Source organism: Panthera pardus, unplaced genomic scaffold, assembly GCF_024362965.1.
Source record: "Panthera pardus isolate Hobbes unplaced genomic scaffold, ASM2436296v1 HiC_scaffold_24, whole genome shotgun sequence".
NCBI lineage: Eukaryota > Metazoa > Chordata > Mammalia > Carnivora > Felidae > Panthera > Panthera pardus.
In genome coordinates this window covers 38,081,453-38,095,975 of record NW_026526810.1, presented here as the reverse complement: position 1 = coordinate 38,095,975, position 14,523 = coordinate 38,081,453, and the positions used below count along the sequence as shown (strand labels likewise).

At 40.6% G+C, this 14,523-nt stretch overlaps 1 protein-coding gene across 1 annotated transcript in view; it reads right to left on the bottom strand.

Annotated features, from left to right (window-relative positions):
- MYO1E (myosin IE) overlaps window positions 1-14,523 on the bottom strand; it is a 213,332-nt gene that overhangs the window by 117,572 nt on the left and 81,237 nt on the right. The window contains exons 2-4 of the mRNA XM_019441941.2: window positions 12,369-12,512; window positions 3,753-3,842; window positions 1,497-1,591 (exon numbers count right to left, since the gene is read on the bottom strand). Of these exons, the coding sequence (XP_019297486.1) occupies window positions 1,497-1,591; window positions 3,753-3,842; window positions 12,369-12,512 (329 nt within the window). The remainder of the gene's footprint in view (window positions 1-1,496; window positions 1,592-3,752; window positions 3,843-12,368; window positions 12,513-14,523) is intronic.

Genomic DNA, 14,523 nt, shown 5'->3' with positions numbered 1-14,523 from the left:
TATATTAAAAGAATTATTCATTTATCAAGTATGATAAGAACGATAGTTTAGAGGCACATCTTAAATCAATGACAAGTGAAATAATTTGCTACCTAGGATATGCTTTCAATAACCAAGTGGGGGGCAGGATGAAGGACAAGGTAAAAGAGGATTAGCCATATAGGAACGTCTGTATAAGCTGGGTGATAGATCCACGGGAAATTATTATATTATAATACTCTTTCTCGTTTTGTCTACGTTTGTAAATATTCAGAACTCAAAATTTTTTTAAAGTGCTTCGGTTAAAAAAATAGAAGAACTGGGGCACCTGGGTGGCTCAGTTGGTTAAGTGTCTGACTTGGGCTCAGGTTATGATCTCACAGCTTGTGAGTTTGAGCCCTGCGTTGGACTCTGGTGCTGACAGTTCAGATCCCTGGAGCCTGTTTTAGACTCTGGGTCTCCCTCTCTCTCTGTCCCTCCCCTGTTCGTATTCTCTCTCTCTGTCCCTCTCTCTCTCTCTCTCTCTCTCTCTCTCTCTCTCTCTCTCTCTCTCAAAAATGAATATATATAGGGGGCGCCTGGGTGGCTCAGTCAGTTAAGCGTCCGACTTTGGCTCAGGCCATGATCTCATGGTTGGTGAGTTCAAGCCCCACATTGGGCTCTGTGCTGTCAGCTCAGAGCCTGGAGCCTGCTTCAGATTCTGTGTCTCCCTCTCTCTCTGCCCCTCCCCTGCTCATCCTCTGAATCTCTCTGCCTCTCAAAACTAAATAAACGTTAAAAAAATTTTTTTAATTAAAAAAGTATACATAAAATTCTAAAAAGATGAAGGCAAATATGACAAAATGTTAACAACTGTCAAGTTTTAAGTGATGGGAACATGGATGCTTACGTTCTCCGTATGTTTGAAAATGTTCATAATAGTAAACAAAATGGTAAAAGCACTTCAACCCAGCAAAGACACAGAATTGGCTAAAAGGTTGAAAGGATTTTGAAATGGAGCCACAGACACTTAAGGCTGGTGTTTGCCAGTGATGCCCTCAGAAGATTAAAAGTCGATGACAAAGGATACTAAAACAAGTTCAAATGTGAACTACTCAGTTATTAAGGAAAAGAAAAAGAGGGGCATAGGGACTCCAGCCGACAAAATAGTGAAACACGCTTATTGTACCTACAACATAAAGGGTCTTCAATACAGAGGGAAGTCAGTCAAATGGGAGGGGAGATATTTTATGATGTTAGCTCAGAGCCCAGTGACAATCAGAGAGAGGTCAGGCTAGAACCACGTGCCCTAAAGCCTTAACGCCTTAAGCAACCAAAGTATGAACCACAATCCCCTGAAAACACAAAGCTTTTATGATGTGGAGTTATAAAGTAACCCAAGACAAAGCAGATCGCCTGCTTGTTACCCAAGTACCTAAACCAGCCTCTGACCCCAGCAGCTATTGAAAAAGCACTGTTCCTTGACAGAATGCTAACTTCGGCGTGGTCTCACGCCCTCATAAGGTTCTTTCCCATACCTGATGATGACACACTGGTTCTCTCTGTCAATGATCATGTTTCTGTACATATTATCTGCAAGAGCATAGATATGTGGTGGGTTTTCATACTGAGCCTAGAGAAGCAAAAACAAAACGAAAACAAAACCATGGTCAGATAGAGCAACACATTAGCGTTTCTTTTCCTGGTCTCAGAAATGAATTTGCCACTGTAAAGTGCCAGTCTTAAGGGTTGCATAACACAAGAATTCCTAAGCTTGCCTAGGTCATCAGGAGTTACACCTAACAAAATGGAGATGGGCTTGGGAAGGACTCTTCTGTCTCCAAAGTGTGTGACTCAGCCTTCAGAAGTGAACCACATCTTCAGATGCTCCAGCACCACACCCTTCCACCCGACACGCCTCTGCAGACATTCCATTTCTAAATGTTTCTGAAGACACCTGGGCCACAGGTCTCAAGAGAGGCCTACTAAAAACCTGGATCTGACTTTTACTAGAATTCCAAATCCCCACATAATTTTCTTTCTAAGAGGTAAGGCAGAGACTCTGGAACCCTAGACGAAATTAAGTGAAACTATCTCTGAATGAGAGAACCTAACATTTCCCATGAGAGGGCAAGAGGTATAGTCCTTTAAAGGGATGAACTGGTTTGACCAGTTTGTTTCATCTCAATAGATGAAAAAAATCCTACCACATCTCGATATTTCCTCCCCGGGGTACTCTGCTTTCCTCTCATGGGCTAGCTTAGCTATGCAGAAATACAAATTCACCAAGAAATTCATGGTGTCAGGACAACTTCAGCCCCACTTTCTTCAGTTTCTTGGAGTTTAACACCACTACCTCAAATATTACTAAAAAGGAGAATACTTCATGTGGTACAAAGCTGAAGAATCTTTCTTGCATTTAAGACCATCTAACATCAAACAGTGAGCATGGCAGATCCAGTGAGAAGACATTTAGACTCTGTCTTACCCTTCACTAGTCCCATCTCTAAAGTAGGGATAATATTGTCCAATACTCAACAGATCTGAGTACTTAACTTCTCTGAGCCTTAGTTTCTTCATCTGTGAAAGAGGATTGCTCATCTGTGAAATGGGGTTGGACAGTGATACACAGTCAGCACCCGGGGGGTGTTTTATTATTGCTGCAGCTACCACAGTACCCGGCATTCAGCAAATACCAATTTTACAACACTCTGACCATTCGCAGTTAAAAATAAATACACCTTTTAAAATTCTAGGGCATTTCTTTAAAGAGAACTCTTTAAAAGATAAATGGTCTAAAAGGGACTCATGTAGCAATGCTTTTCCGAGAACTGGAAAGAAACAACGTGAATGCACAGCACTTGCACCCACCCCGCCTTGGCCTTGGCCAGGATTGAGAATGCCAAGCCAGCTCCGTGCCTGCTGCCCCCGGGGCCCCGCTGATCAGGGCTCCAGGGCAGGGCTAGCCTCTGTTGACAGTGTTTCCCTTGTGCTGGGCTCCCATAAAGGCAGCATTATCAAAGGTCTTTCGCGTGGCAGCCTCCTTGGGCTCCAGCTACCAGTACCATTCATCTGGCAACAATGGGGTGGGCTCTTGCTCTGGGTAAATTGCCTTCCACTTCAACTGATGAATTTGTGTGGGCTCTCTTTTGTTTGTTTTCCAGGGGTCAGGATTAATGAACGCTCTCGTGCTTCTGCTGCGGAGGAAAGAAGGAAGGAAAAAGATGCAGAGAAGGAGAGGCCTGGGGAAATACTGAATCCCGTAAGGAAATATATTAATTAGAATTACAGTTTCTATTTTCATCACACACAACGAAAATGGCTATGGAGCTGGATCTGAATAGGGACCAGAGTCACATTAATAAAGAAATAATGAAAAGATTCATTTTTCATGTTCCATTCACAGCCACAGCTTAACTAAGGTTCTGATTTGGAGAGATTGGTTCTCATCGCCCTATTTATTTTTTACCCATTACTGATTTTTTAGTCCTTAGAATTTTGTGGCCTGTGTGGAAAGAGGAATTCCCCCCTGCTGCCCCCGACACACGCTGTAGGTCCTACATCCTATTTGACTAGTTTTGTATATAATAGTACTATATTAGATAGCCCTGCGCTTTTTTGAGCTGCATTCTAACCAGCAGCACATTAAATATCAAACACTGTCACCTACTTGAGCTTCCCCAATAAATAATTCATAATAAGAAAATGCAAATGTATTACCAACTTCAAGAAAAACTACCCATGCGTCATAAAAGCCCCAAACACTACAGTAATTTATGTGGCATGTTACTTACCGCTCCTTGGTACATTTCAATCTCCTTTTCCCCAAAATATGGCATCTGCTTGAAAGGGTTGACTGAGATTAATACGGATCCTATATATGTCTGAATTTATATCCAGTTAAGGTCCAGCATTAATCTTCACAGCTACACACTTTTCAAATTAAGTAACCAGATGTTATCAGGAATTCATAATGACTGTCCAAACAAAAAGCTCAAATACCTGTTTTCTAAAAGATTACAAATAAAGACAAAAGCAATTACCAACTAGCTCGGGTGCTGATCCTCTCCAGGAAGAGTAATGAGATAAATTACCAAGGTGCTACTAAAAGAAACCATTATTTTAAATGAATTGAAGCACATCCTTTTAAGACAGGGGACAGGTATGGCTAGGAAGCAAAACAAAACAGAACAAAACAAAACAAAACGGAAGTGACCTAGAAGTGAAAGGAGCAAGTATCATTACTTTTCTCGAATAGTATTTTTTCCTGGAACTTTCATATCTCTTAGGTATACTAAAAATGTATTTACTTACTCATTTAACAAATAGATACATGATGAACTGAACAGGCCTACTCCTTAGAAGCTATGGCGAACTGAGTTATAGCTATAAGACATTATTTGGAGCAGAAAATTACAAGCCCACACAGATTAGGTTTAGGGAAAAAAGGTATTATTTCTACATGGGGAATCTAGGAAGGCCTTTCAGAAGAGAAAGTGTTCATACTGACTCTTAACTGTTTTATACAACACATTATAATGTGCCCAAATACATGAAGTATTATTATAACATAAAAATATCTCCATTTATTTATTCAATAATTGACTAGTTTGAATTGGGCATCTACAATATGCCAGGCACTGTTCTGGATACTGGGGATACAGCCATGAACAAAATAGAAGAGATCAAACTCTCTGCCCTCTTAGAGGAAAATAAAAATTATTTAAAAAAATAAAGAGAGAAAACAACAACAAACACAACAAAATACACATACTTGAAGCGCCTGGGTGGCTTAGTCGGTCATCTTTCGTGGGTTCGAGCCCTGCATTGGGCTCTGTGCTGACCACCTGCTTCGGATCCTCTCTCTCCCTCTCTGTCTGCCCTTCCTCCCTCTCCTCAAAAATAAACATTAAAAAAAAAATACACATATTCAACATTATTTATTTTAATCAAGGATTTCAAAATGTTTGGAAATTTCGCAGTTAAAGGTGTAAAGTGATGACATTTCCTCCCCCAAGGGGGCATTTATATATTTATATGATAGGACCTGGGTGTCAAACAGAGTAGCACAAGGAATCCAGTCAGATAACCCAGTTCTACTCTGACCTTGGGCAGGTCACATCTCTAAGCTGTGGCTAATGGGTGATGGCGTAAAATAGCACCTACCTGATAGGTTTATTATGACAATTAAATAAACAGAATAGGGGCACCTGGGTAGCTCGGTCGGTTGGGCATCCGACTTCGGCTCAGGTCATGATCTTGCAGTTCGTGAGTTCGAGCCCCTCAACCGGCTCTGTGCTGACAGTGCAGAGCCCACTTTGGATCCTCTCTCTCCCTCTTTCTCTGCCCTTCCCTTGCTCATGAGCTCTCTCTCTCTCAAAAATAAATAAAACATTAAAACAAACAGTATAGAAAGTTCAGCACTTTCCTTAATTTGTGTACCTTGAGATGCTTCTTCTGTCGCATATTAATGTATTTGAGACACAGCTTTGGTGTTATTATTGAACACAAATGAGCCAAGTGTGGGATAGATCAGATAATATTTGAAAATTAATATTTACATGTGAAGGTGAACACATGGAATGATTCCATTGCCATTCTGCTCCCCTTTTCACTGACCAGAAAGATCTTTAGGCTTGAAAGGGCTGACCATGAAAGAGTAGGAGAGAAGACAGGGCTGTTTTAAGAGCACACCCAGATGCAACACCCAGATACTACTCACAGGGCAATTCTTGGCATTAAGAGCAAAAGGGAATGAAATGGTGAAATCCTAACTGAAAATCACTAAAGAATCATGGAAGAATGGCCGAGAGCAAATGTGGTTCCAAGTGCCAAAGCCAGGTGAGGCCAGCGACAGATTACTAGCGGTCTACTTGTTTTTGAGGCAAAATTGAGAACAGATTGATTTATTATTAAAATTATTAAGCAGATAAGAAATGCCCATGATGTTGTAACCAAGAGCCAGTAAGCATTGGTAATATGAACACTGATCGAACACAAACACATTTACACTTACACAGTACTAATTAAACTCCTAACAACAACCCTATCACTCTTTCACTCCTATTTTACAATGAGGAAACTGAGGCATAGAGAAATTTAAAAACTTGCTCAAAGTCACAAGCTAGTAAGTGGCAGAGCTATGATTCAAACCCAGGCAGTCTGGTTCTAGAGTACACGATCTTAATCAATAAGCTATAATGTTTTTCTAAGTTAGCAAGTATTGTTGCTATTGTTAATATTGTTATTACTACTGGTAGCATTGCCAGATACAATAAATAAAATACAAATACCCAGTTAAATTTGAAGTTCAGATAAACAATGAATAATTTGTTTTACATATGTATATATATTTCCCCCCCAATAGGCATGCCCCAAGCAATTCTTCAGACACATTTATACTAAAAAGTAATTTGTTATTTATCTCAAACTCAAGTTTAACCATACATCCTGTATTTTATCTGGCAATCCTAAGTTGGTAGCACAAGAATTTCATGCAGGATGGATGGGGGTTCAGTTAGAGGGCTCTATGGTCTCTTATAACTTAGATTCTGTGATTCTTTGAGGACTCGAAATTATATAACCCTTAGTTGATTTTTTTTTTTTTTTTAAGTATCCTTTCCACATGGTAGGAACTAAATCAAAACTCAGTGAATGTGGTTTGGCCCTCATTCTGAGTCTCATGCTAAACAAATATAGTAATTCTTTTTTTTTTTTTTAAGTTTATTTATTTATCTGGGGTGGGGGGGGAGAGAAGCAGAGAGAGAGAGAGAGAGAGAGAGAGAGAAACCCAAGCAGGCTCTGCACCACCAGTGTGGAGCCCCACACAGAGCTCGAACTCACAAACCCATGAACTGTGAGACCACAACCTGAGCTGAAATCAAGAGTCAGAGGACTAACCGACTGAGCCACCCAGGTGCCCCCAAAATATAGTAATTCTTATGGTAAACGCAATTTTCAAGAAATACAGCACTGCTACAACCATCCTCATTTCAGAAGAGGAGATGTCTAGATCTACATTTAACTCAAGGTGAAAACAAACTTGACCAAGTATGTACGATCTGTGCATGGCGGAAGGTGAGCCTTCCCTTAGTTGTAAAGGGAATGCTGTGAATGCAACCTGTCCTGGACAGATCGGCACTACACACAAAGAAGAAAGAGCAGCCTGAGGACATAAGCTAAAAATATCAGCTCCCCACCAACCCCTTCCTACCCAAGCCCTTGGCCATCTGATAAACATGTATTGGGCTGCATGAGAGCTCCTATAGGAACCAATACTTTTTTTACTCTGAATAATAAGCTATGTGAAAAGACATCCTAGAATGTCTTGATTTTCACTAAGTAGTGTACATAAATTCTGGTAAGAAGACACAGAAAGGGGTGCCGGGGTGGCTCAGTTGGTTAAGTGACCAACTTCAGCTCAGGTCATGATCTCACGGTTTGTGGGTTTGAGCCCCATGTCGGGCTCTGTGCTGACAGCTCAGAGCCTGGAGCCTAATTCAGAGTCTGTGTCTCCTTGTCTCTCTGCCTCTCCCCTGCGCGCACTCTGTCTCTCTCTCTCAAAAATAGATAAAACATAAAAAAAGAAGAAGAAGAAGACACACAAAAAACCCCTCTTTCGGATCATTCTAGGCCAATCCTGAATCAGTGACGCAGTAGAAGAGGGAAAACTATAGCTATTCCCTCACTCTTCCAGTAGGGCTCTTAAGGTCAATATTATTTGGGAGGATTCCTGAAAAATAAAGTTTGGTTTGAGATGAATAATGCAGGTCAGGCCTGGCTAAGTAGCTACAAACTTAACTAAATCAAAAGAATTAAGAGAAGAGAATGAATTTAGTATTTGAAGAAAACAAACATAATTTAGTTATTCCAGGTGTGAATTTGGCCTAATTTGTTTATCTGATGGCCTGCCCTGCTTTTCACCTGGTCTGCAGAGACCCCAGCTGCTTCTCTGAGATCACAGGTCTCCTACTAGGTGGGGCCCTTTCCCAGACAACTCATATACTCACTCCCACTCTCTACTACATAATTCAGGTGTGCCTTTGGAAAAAGCTGCTCAGCAGAATCAGAATGTAACCTGTCTCCACCCACATAATTTATGGTTGTGAAGGTGTGGCCCAAGGTTAATTTTCAAAATGTATGGAGACATGAGGCTATGATACTATATACACACACATACTAACCAGACAAAAATAAAATAAACATCCTCTTATCCAATAGAATGTACAAGACAGATGAGACCCAATAGATCTTTAATTGATTGGTTTCCAAACACTTGTGGATCCATGAGTTTTCATTGTTCTGCAGCAAGGATGACAGAAAGACAAACACACCTTGAATCTTTTATGAAGCTCAATACATTGACTATATAGGATTGTTTTTTACTTGTAGATAATTTCCTTTCTACTTCTGGGGTGTTAAAACATTCTTTTTTTTTTTTTTTTTTTTTTTAACTTTATTTTTAAGTAATCTCTATACCCAACATGGGGTTCAAACTCATGACCTTGGGATCAAGGGTCACATGTCTTACTGGCTGAGACAGCCAGGTGCCCCCTAAAATATTCTTTTTTTTTATGAAATGTGATGATAGCACAGGTTCTGTAAGGTTTTTTTTAAGGGTCTTATAGGCAAAGTTGAGTTTTAACTTAAAAAAGAAATTTTTTTTTAATAGCAAGTGAATTTGCAAAACCACCCACACTGATCTAGTTGACTTCCCTGGATGTATCATTGAAGAGAACAGGGAGGTGAGGTGACTTCCTGAAGCCACATACGTGGAACTTGAGCCCCTGGCTCCGGCCACCAGACCAACATCCATGTCACCGCAGCAGGCTGTCACCGCAGCACGCAGCCCCCTCCGTGTGAGCTGACTGCCAAGGGCCAAACCTCGGAACTACTGCACTGCCTTGGGCTCCAGTTGCTCTGACACAAAAGTCTCAACCAATTCAAGGGCTGAAAATGCCAAACACACTTGAGTGTGGTGTTTGAGTAAAAACAAATTGGGAGAAAGTTGGAGCAAATGAGCGGGGAGCGCTTTGCACAGGAACTATTTTCATCAGCGAAGTGGCTATAAATGATGTCTCGCCAAGCACAAGAACGAATACTGCGGTGTTTCCCTCATATATTTTAGAATGTAATTTTAAGAAGTGTGGCAACATTCAGGAAAAAAACGGATGGTAAATTAAACCTTCCTTGTCTTAGGATAAATAGCTGAAAATTATGGGGTTTTATTGGTAAACAGTGTTTGCATTTCCTAAGTAGATTTTTTTTTCCTAATGTAGAACAAAGAAATGTGCATTCAGCCTGAATGCATTAACGATTGATTGTTCCAAACGCTGACCTTCAATACAAAACAATGTGCTGGTATTAGATGTAGAGGAGGCAAAAGAAGCAATTTTATAACTTAACATGAAATTTAATCTCTTCTTGCCTTAACTATTAAGCTTAGGAGAGAGAGGGAAGAAATCCTCTTATTTAAAATAATGTTACTCTATCATAATAATATTCCTATAGCACTGAACTGATAAAGGATGCTTTTATCACTTAACAGAGGAAAAGATCTGCAGTTAGACACTCGCTATCATGTCATAAACATCCAAAAGAATCCTCAAGCTTCCTCAAAGTCGAAAGCTGCTCTGCGCTCTTGATGGAAAGCACACGGATGCTGAGTTTCTCGTGTATTGAGCGGGTAGAGATTTCTAAAACACGAAGCCATTAATGGTCAACTAACTCATTTCCTTGGTAGAACACACGATTAGTCAGCCATTGATTCAAAGACATCAATTCAAAGGCTTGTAATCAGCCCCCTCTGTGTGAGTCATTTAAAAATTCTGCTGTCTGAATATAAAAAGCAAGTCTTGATAGTTAACAGATTTTCAATGAATACTTAATACAATGCACCATGCCAAGAATTATGCAGGAAACTAAGAAATATATGAGGCAAGATGATGCTATTTCTGTTAAAATTAACAAGAAAGCATGCATACACACACACAAACGTTTATATGTTAGACATGCAGATATATGTTAATATATATGTTAAGTTGAAAATTATACACCAAGAGGTTATGGTGGGATTATAGATGACAATCTCCTTTCTGGTTGACTGCATTTTATAAGTCATGTTAAATGAACGTATTGCTTTAAAGAGTTTTTGTTTTTATTTTTAAGAAGATATATGAAACAAAATTCCCATCCTCAAAGAGTTTCTGGGGTTTTTGGGGTAAATGATCTTTATACGGAGAAGGGTGAGTCTGTCCAGTTTGACGACGGACTGGCTGCTGATAACCACTAACATCATTTTTTTTCTTACTCAGCTTTTCAAAAAACCATGTTTCTATGTAAATAACATAATAAGCTAAGCTCATGTACTAAGAACATGGAAAATAATTTGCTCAACTGTATTCAGTGGAAATTCTCCTTTAATGGGCTTGTCGATAAACCAATCTCCCATTTAATACACTTTCTATGGTAAAATGCATTTGAATTTTCAATAAGCAACTTTAAAGTTGAATTTTTGGAACATAACTCAGAAATACGGAAGGAACATACACACTTGCCTTAGTATATGATAATAAGTAATGCTTTCTGTTACTTACTGCATTCATTATTTCATTTAGCCCTACAATAGGCTCATCTGGGAGATTTCATTATGCTCAGGTGGGAGATTTCATTACCGCCCCCATTTCACAGGTGAGGAAATCAAGGCACACAGATCCCAAAACTCGCATCAGGTCACCAGGCCCATGCGGAGTAAGGTTCGAAGCCAGGCAGTCCAGAACCACGTCCTGCACCCAACTCTTAATCACCTGCCAGTTCTCAGGGGCCACGGGACTTGCACACAGAAGTGTTATCATGATGATAAGCCCAGATTAAAGTGAGCATATGTCAATTTTTTGACCAAATAAAATGAAAACTTCCCACTGAATACAACTGCTTCCATACAATTAAAGCAAACTCTGCAGAGGTGTTTAGCAGTCAGCAAACTGTTTTCTCTAAAGGGCCAGAAAGTAATTATTTTAGGTCATATGGTCCTGGTGCAACCGCTCGCCTCTGCCTTTGTAGCACGAAAGCAGGCACAGACAATAAGTAAAAGCATGAGTGCGGCTACATTCCAAGAAGACCTCTGTTACAAAATGGGCAGTGGGCAGATTTCATTTGCAGGCGGTAGGCTGCCTCTCCCATCAAGATGCTATTATTAACATAGCTAACGAATCCAAATATATCTGCTAATGCTTAAAAAGCAGGGGTTTAGGGTTTTAACGATCCAGACATTTGGTAAAATTTCCTATGGTAAATAAGAAATGGCCCAGTATCCGTTGGAGCCATCCAAGTGTCTTGGAATAGTTTTGTTCATTAGTACTGCTGGTTAAAGACCTGGTGTGTTGAACTCCCCACTCACCAATGAGGAGACAAGCAATCCCTGCAAAAGTATTGTTGCATATGTATGGATGTTTTTAACTAATAGTCACACGAGTGGTATAAATAACAAACAGAAGCTACAGAAATCTATACCTCCTCAAGCTTTGGGGGTTAAAATCTAAAATGTATGCAACAGCAGCCGTAAACACTCCCCCATCACTGGTCCTCTGTAACACCATGGCTTCAGAAGTCACCAACTGCACCACAGTTGAACCTTCTGGTGCTGTCATATAGATTTCCACCGATCTTTACACATCTACAACCAACTCTCCAAACGTTTCATGAAGAGATGTTTGTACAGTTGCACCAAACAACTTTGAATCCTGTACGAACTTAGGCAAATATCACAGTTCTCTGTGTATAATGAAGCCAACACACATTTAAATCAAATTTCCATTCTGAATTTTTTAAAGCCCTATAAAAAATGGCATCTGGCAAGCTAAAATTGAAACATAAAGAACAACTCAAGAATGTCAGACATTTTCAATAGTTGATCTTCCCATCTCATGTTTCCATTAGTAAACATAAGAATGCAGATAAACTGGCAAAATTGCATATTTTTTGCATGAGGCAATCTTTTTAAAACCTTTTAGGTCCGGACTGAACTGTCTGCTTTGCAATTAAGGAGATCTATGGACAGAATTCTCTGCAGACCTGGACTTTCCCTAGGAACGGCGGAGGTTTTAGATGCCACGTGCCTGGCTAAAGCACGTCAAAGGTACAGTGCCATCAACTGAAACAGACGAATACTGGCTGCATCTTTATTTTGTGAAATGCCAGGAAAATAATTTAGTATCACCTGTGCCCTTCCCACAACCTCAACAAAGGGGCAGAAAAGAACAAAACCGCGTTCTGAAATGGTGAAAATGACTCGAGGACCTCGTGTCCATTCAGAATTTCAGATGGATCTTCTCACACTAGGAACCAGCCACCTTTTCCTGGGGATATGGTCATCTTACTCAGAAAAGCCCAAAGAAGCTCATAAAGGATACAAAAATGTAGTCATCCATGTATCTCTTCTTTAGATTCTCCACGATGGCGTTCTCTGTGATCTTGGAGAGCAGGACCATGTCATCCACACCACTGTGCTTAACATTGTGGCTCTGCCAGTGGTACCGGTAGGCACCTTTGCTTCCCTGTGAACATAAAACACACAGTTCTTAGGATGGTTTATTTTCTCCCAGTGTAAAAAAAAAAAATCACTAAGTTCCCATATCTTCTTCATATCAAATGAAGCAGAACGAGCAGAACAAAGATTTTTTAGCAATAGCTCTGGATTCACATTGCAGGTTGGCCACCTACAAACTAAGAGAAGTGGGGAAAAGTCATCTAGGCTCACTGTATCACGGAAGCTTCTCTTTTCTCATTTGTAAACTGGGAGAAATTAAGACCCACTCCATAGAGTTGCTGTAAGGATTGAATAAAAAAAACACACATCGGGGCGCCTGGGTGGCGCAGTCGGTTAAGCGTCCGACTTCAGCCAGGTCACGATCTCGCGGTCCGTGAGTTCGAGCCCCGCGTCAGGCTCTGGGCTGATGGCTCGGAGCCTGGAGCCTGTTTCCGATTCTGTGTCTCCCTCTCTCTCTGCCCCTCCCCCATTCATGCTCTGTCTCTCTCTGTCCCAAAAATAAATAAAAAACGTTGAAAAAAAAAAAATTAAAAAAAAAAAAAACACACATCAAGTGCTGAAGAGTATCTAGAGTATAACACAATAAATGATTCAATGGTCTCCAATAATTCCTCAACCTTATCATTCTGTAGAAGTAACAATAAAATAAGCAATGGAAGAGAAACTTTCTGGATTTGTTTTGCAAATTATATGACAGAGCTCAGAAGCAGAAGCAATATGTATCACACAATGGCTAGGTCATATTGTAATTTCTCAAATCATCTAAATCATTCTCCCTCCAAAAACTTATCACTGTCAATGTAATATTGGCCTCCAAGATTCAGAAGATAAGCTACATTAAAAAAAAATTTTTTTTTTAATGTTCATTTATTTTTGAGTGAGAGAGAGAGAGCAAGCGCACCAGAGGGGGGAGGGGCAGAGAGAGAGGGAGACACAGAATCTGAAGCAGGCTCCAGGCTCCAGGCTCCAAGCTTCAGCACAGAGCTAGATGCGGGGCTCGAACCTATGAACTGTGAGATCATGACCTGAGCTGAACACTCAACTAACTGAGTCCCTTGGGCCCCTCTAGATAAGCTACGTTTTGATGGCTGATCACTGCTACGTAAACAAGGAAATGGATAAGACAGCCTGAACGTGATTATAGAACATGCTGTGGACAGGAGGACCTCATCCAGCCCCGTGGCCTCCTTGGAGAGATGAAGCTATAGCCCTTGTAGGTTTACTGGGTTTACAACCTAACACCAGGGGTGGCCTCTGAACACCCTGTGGCCTGCAGGACTTCTTTCACTCGGCACTTCTGTAGTGGGATCCCCCATATGTTTAGCTATGTGCCAAGTCCTGCAGATGGGAGCACCACGGTGGTTGCACTTGGGAACCTCATGTCCATTGAAGGACACCTAGCAATTGACGGAAGTAATTCACACAACAGTCAATACGTAAACACATGTCAAATGGGTGTTTCAGGAAGGTGGAAGACTTTTTGGTCCGAGGAAAGACAGAAATAATTTCCTGGAGAAGGTGCCATTGGTAGTGGATCTAAAATATGTTGAATTGCCAGAGAAGACGAGGCAAGGAGGGCTATCCATTATAATCTACATTCACTAGGGCAAGAATCTAATATACATGAGATAATGGCAAATGATACATGACAAGATACTAGAAGATCCTTCCTTCCCTTCACAACCTTCATGCATCCTACTGAAGATGTCATGTGCTGCACAAGTGTGGTGAGCATTGACCTGAGTGAGACAGTTCCTGCCCCCTTCCTGGGAGTTCGCTTTTTGGGGAGTTTAGATAAAGGAGAGAAAAATTCTGAATAAGGGTTATCTAGAAAGGCCACATGCTCAGATGTCAAAACTGGAATGAGAAAAGATTCTTCAAGAGAAGGGAGGTGGAAGGAAACCAGATAAATACCATTTTAAATTTCACTTTTAAAAATTGTATAATTTGGGGCACCTGGGTGGCTCAGTCAGTTAAACGTCTGACTCTTGATTTCTGTTCAGTTCAGGATCTCACAA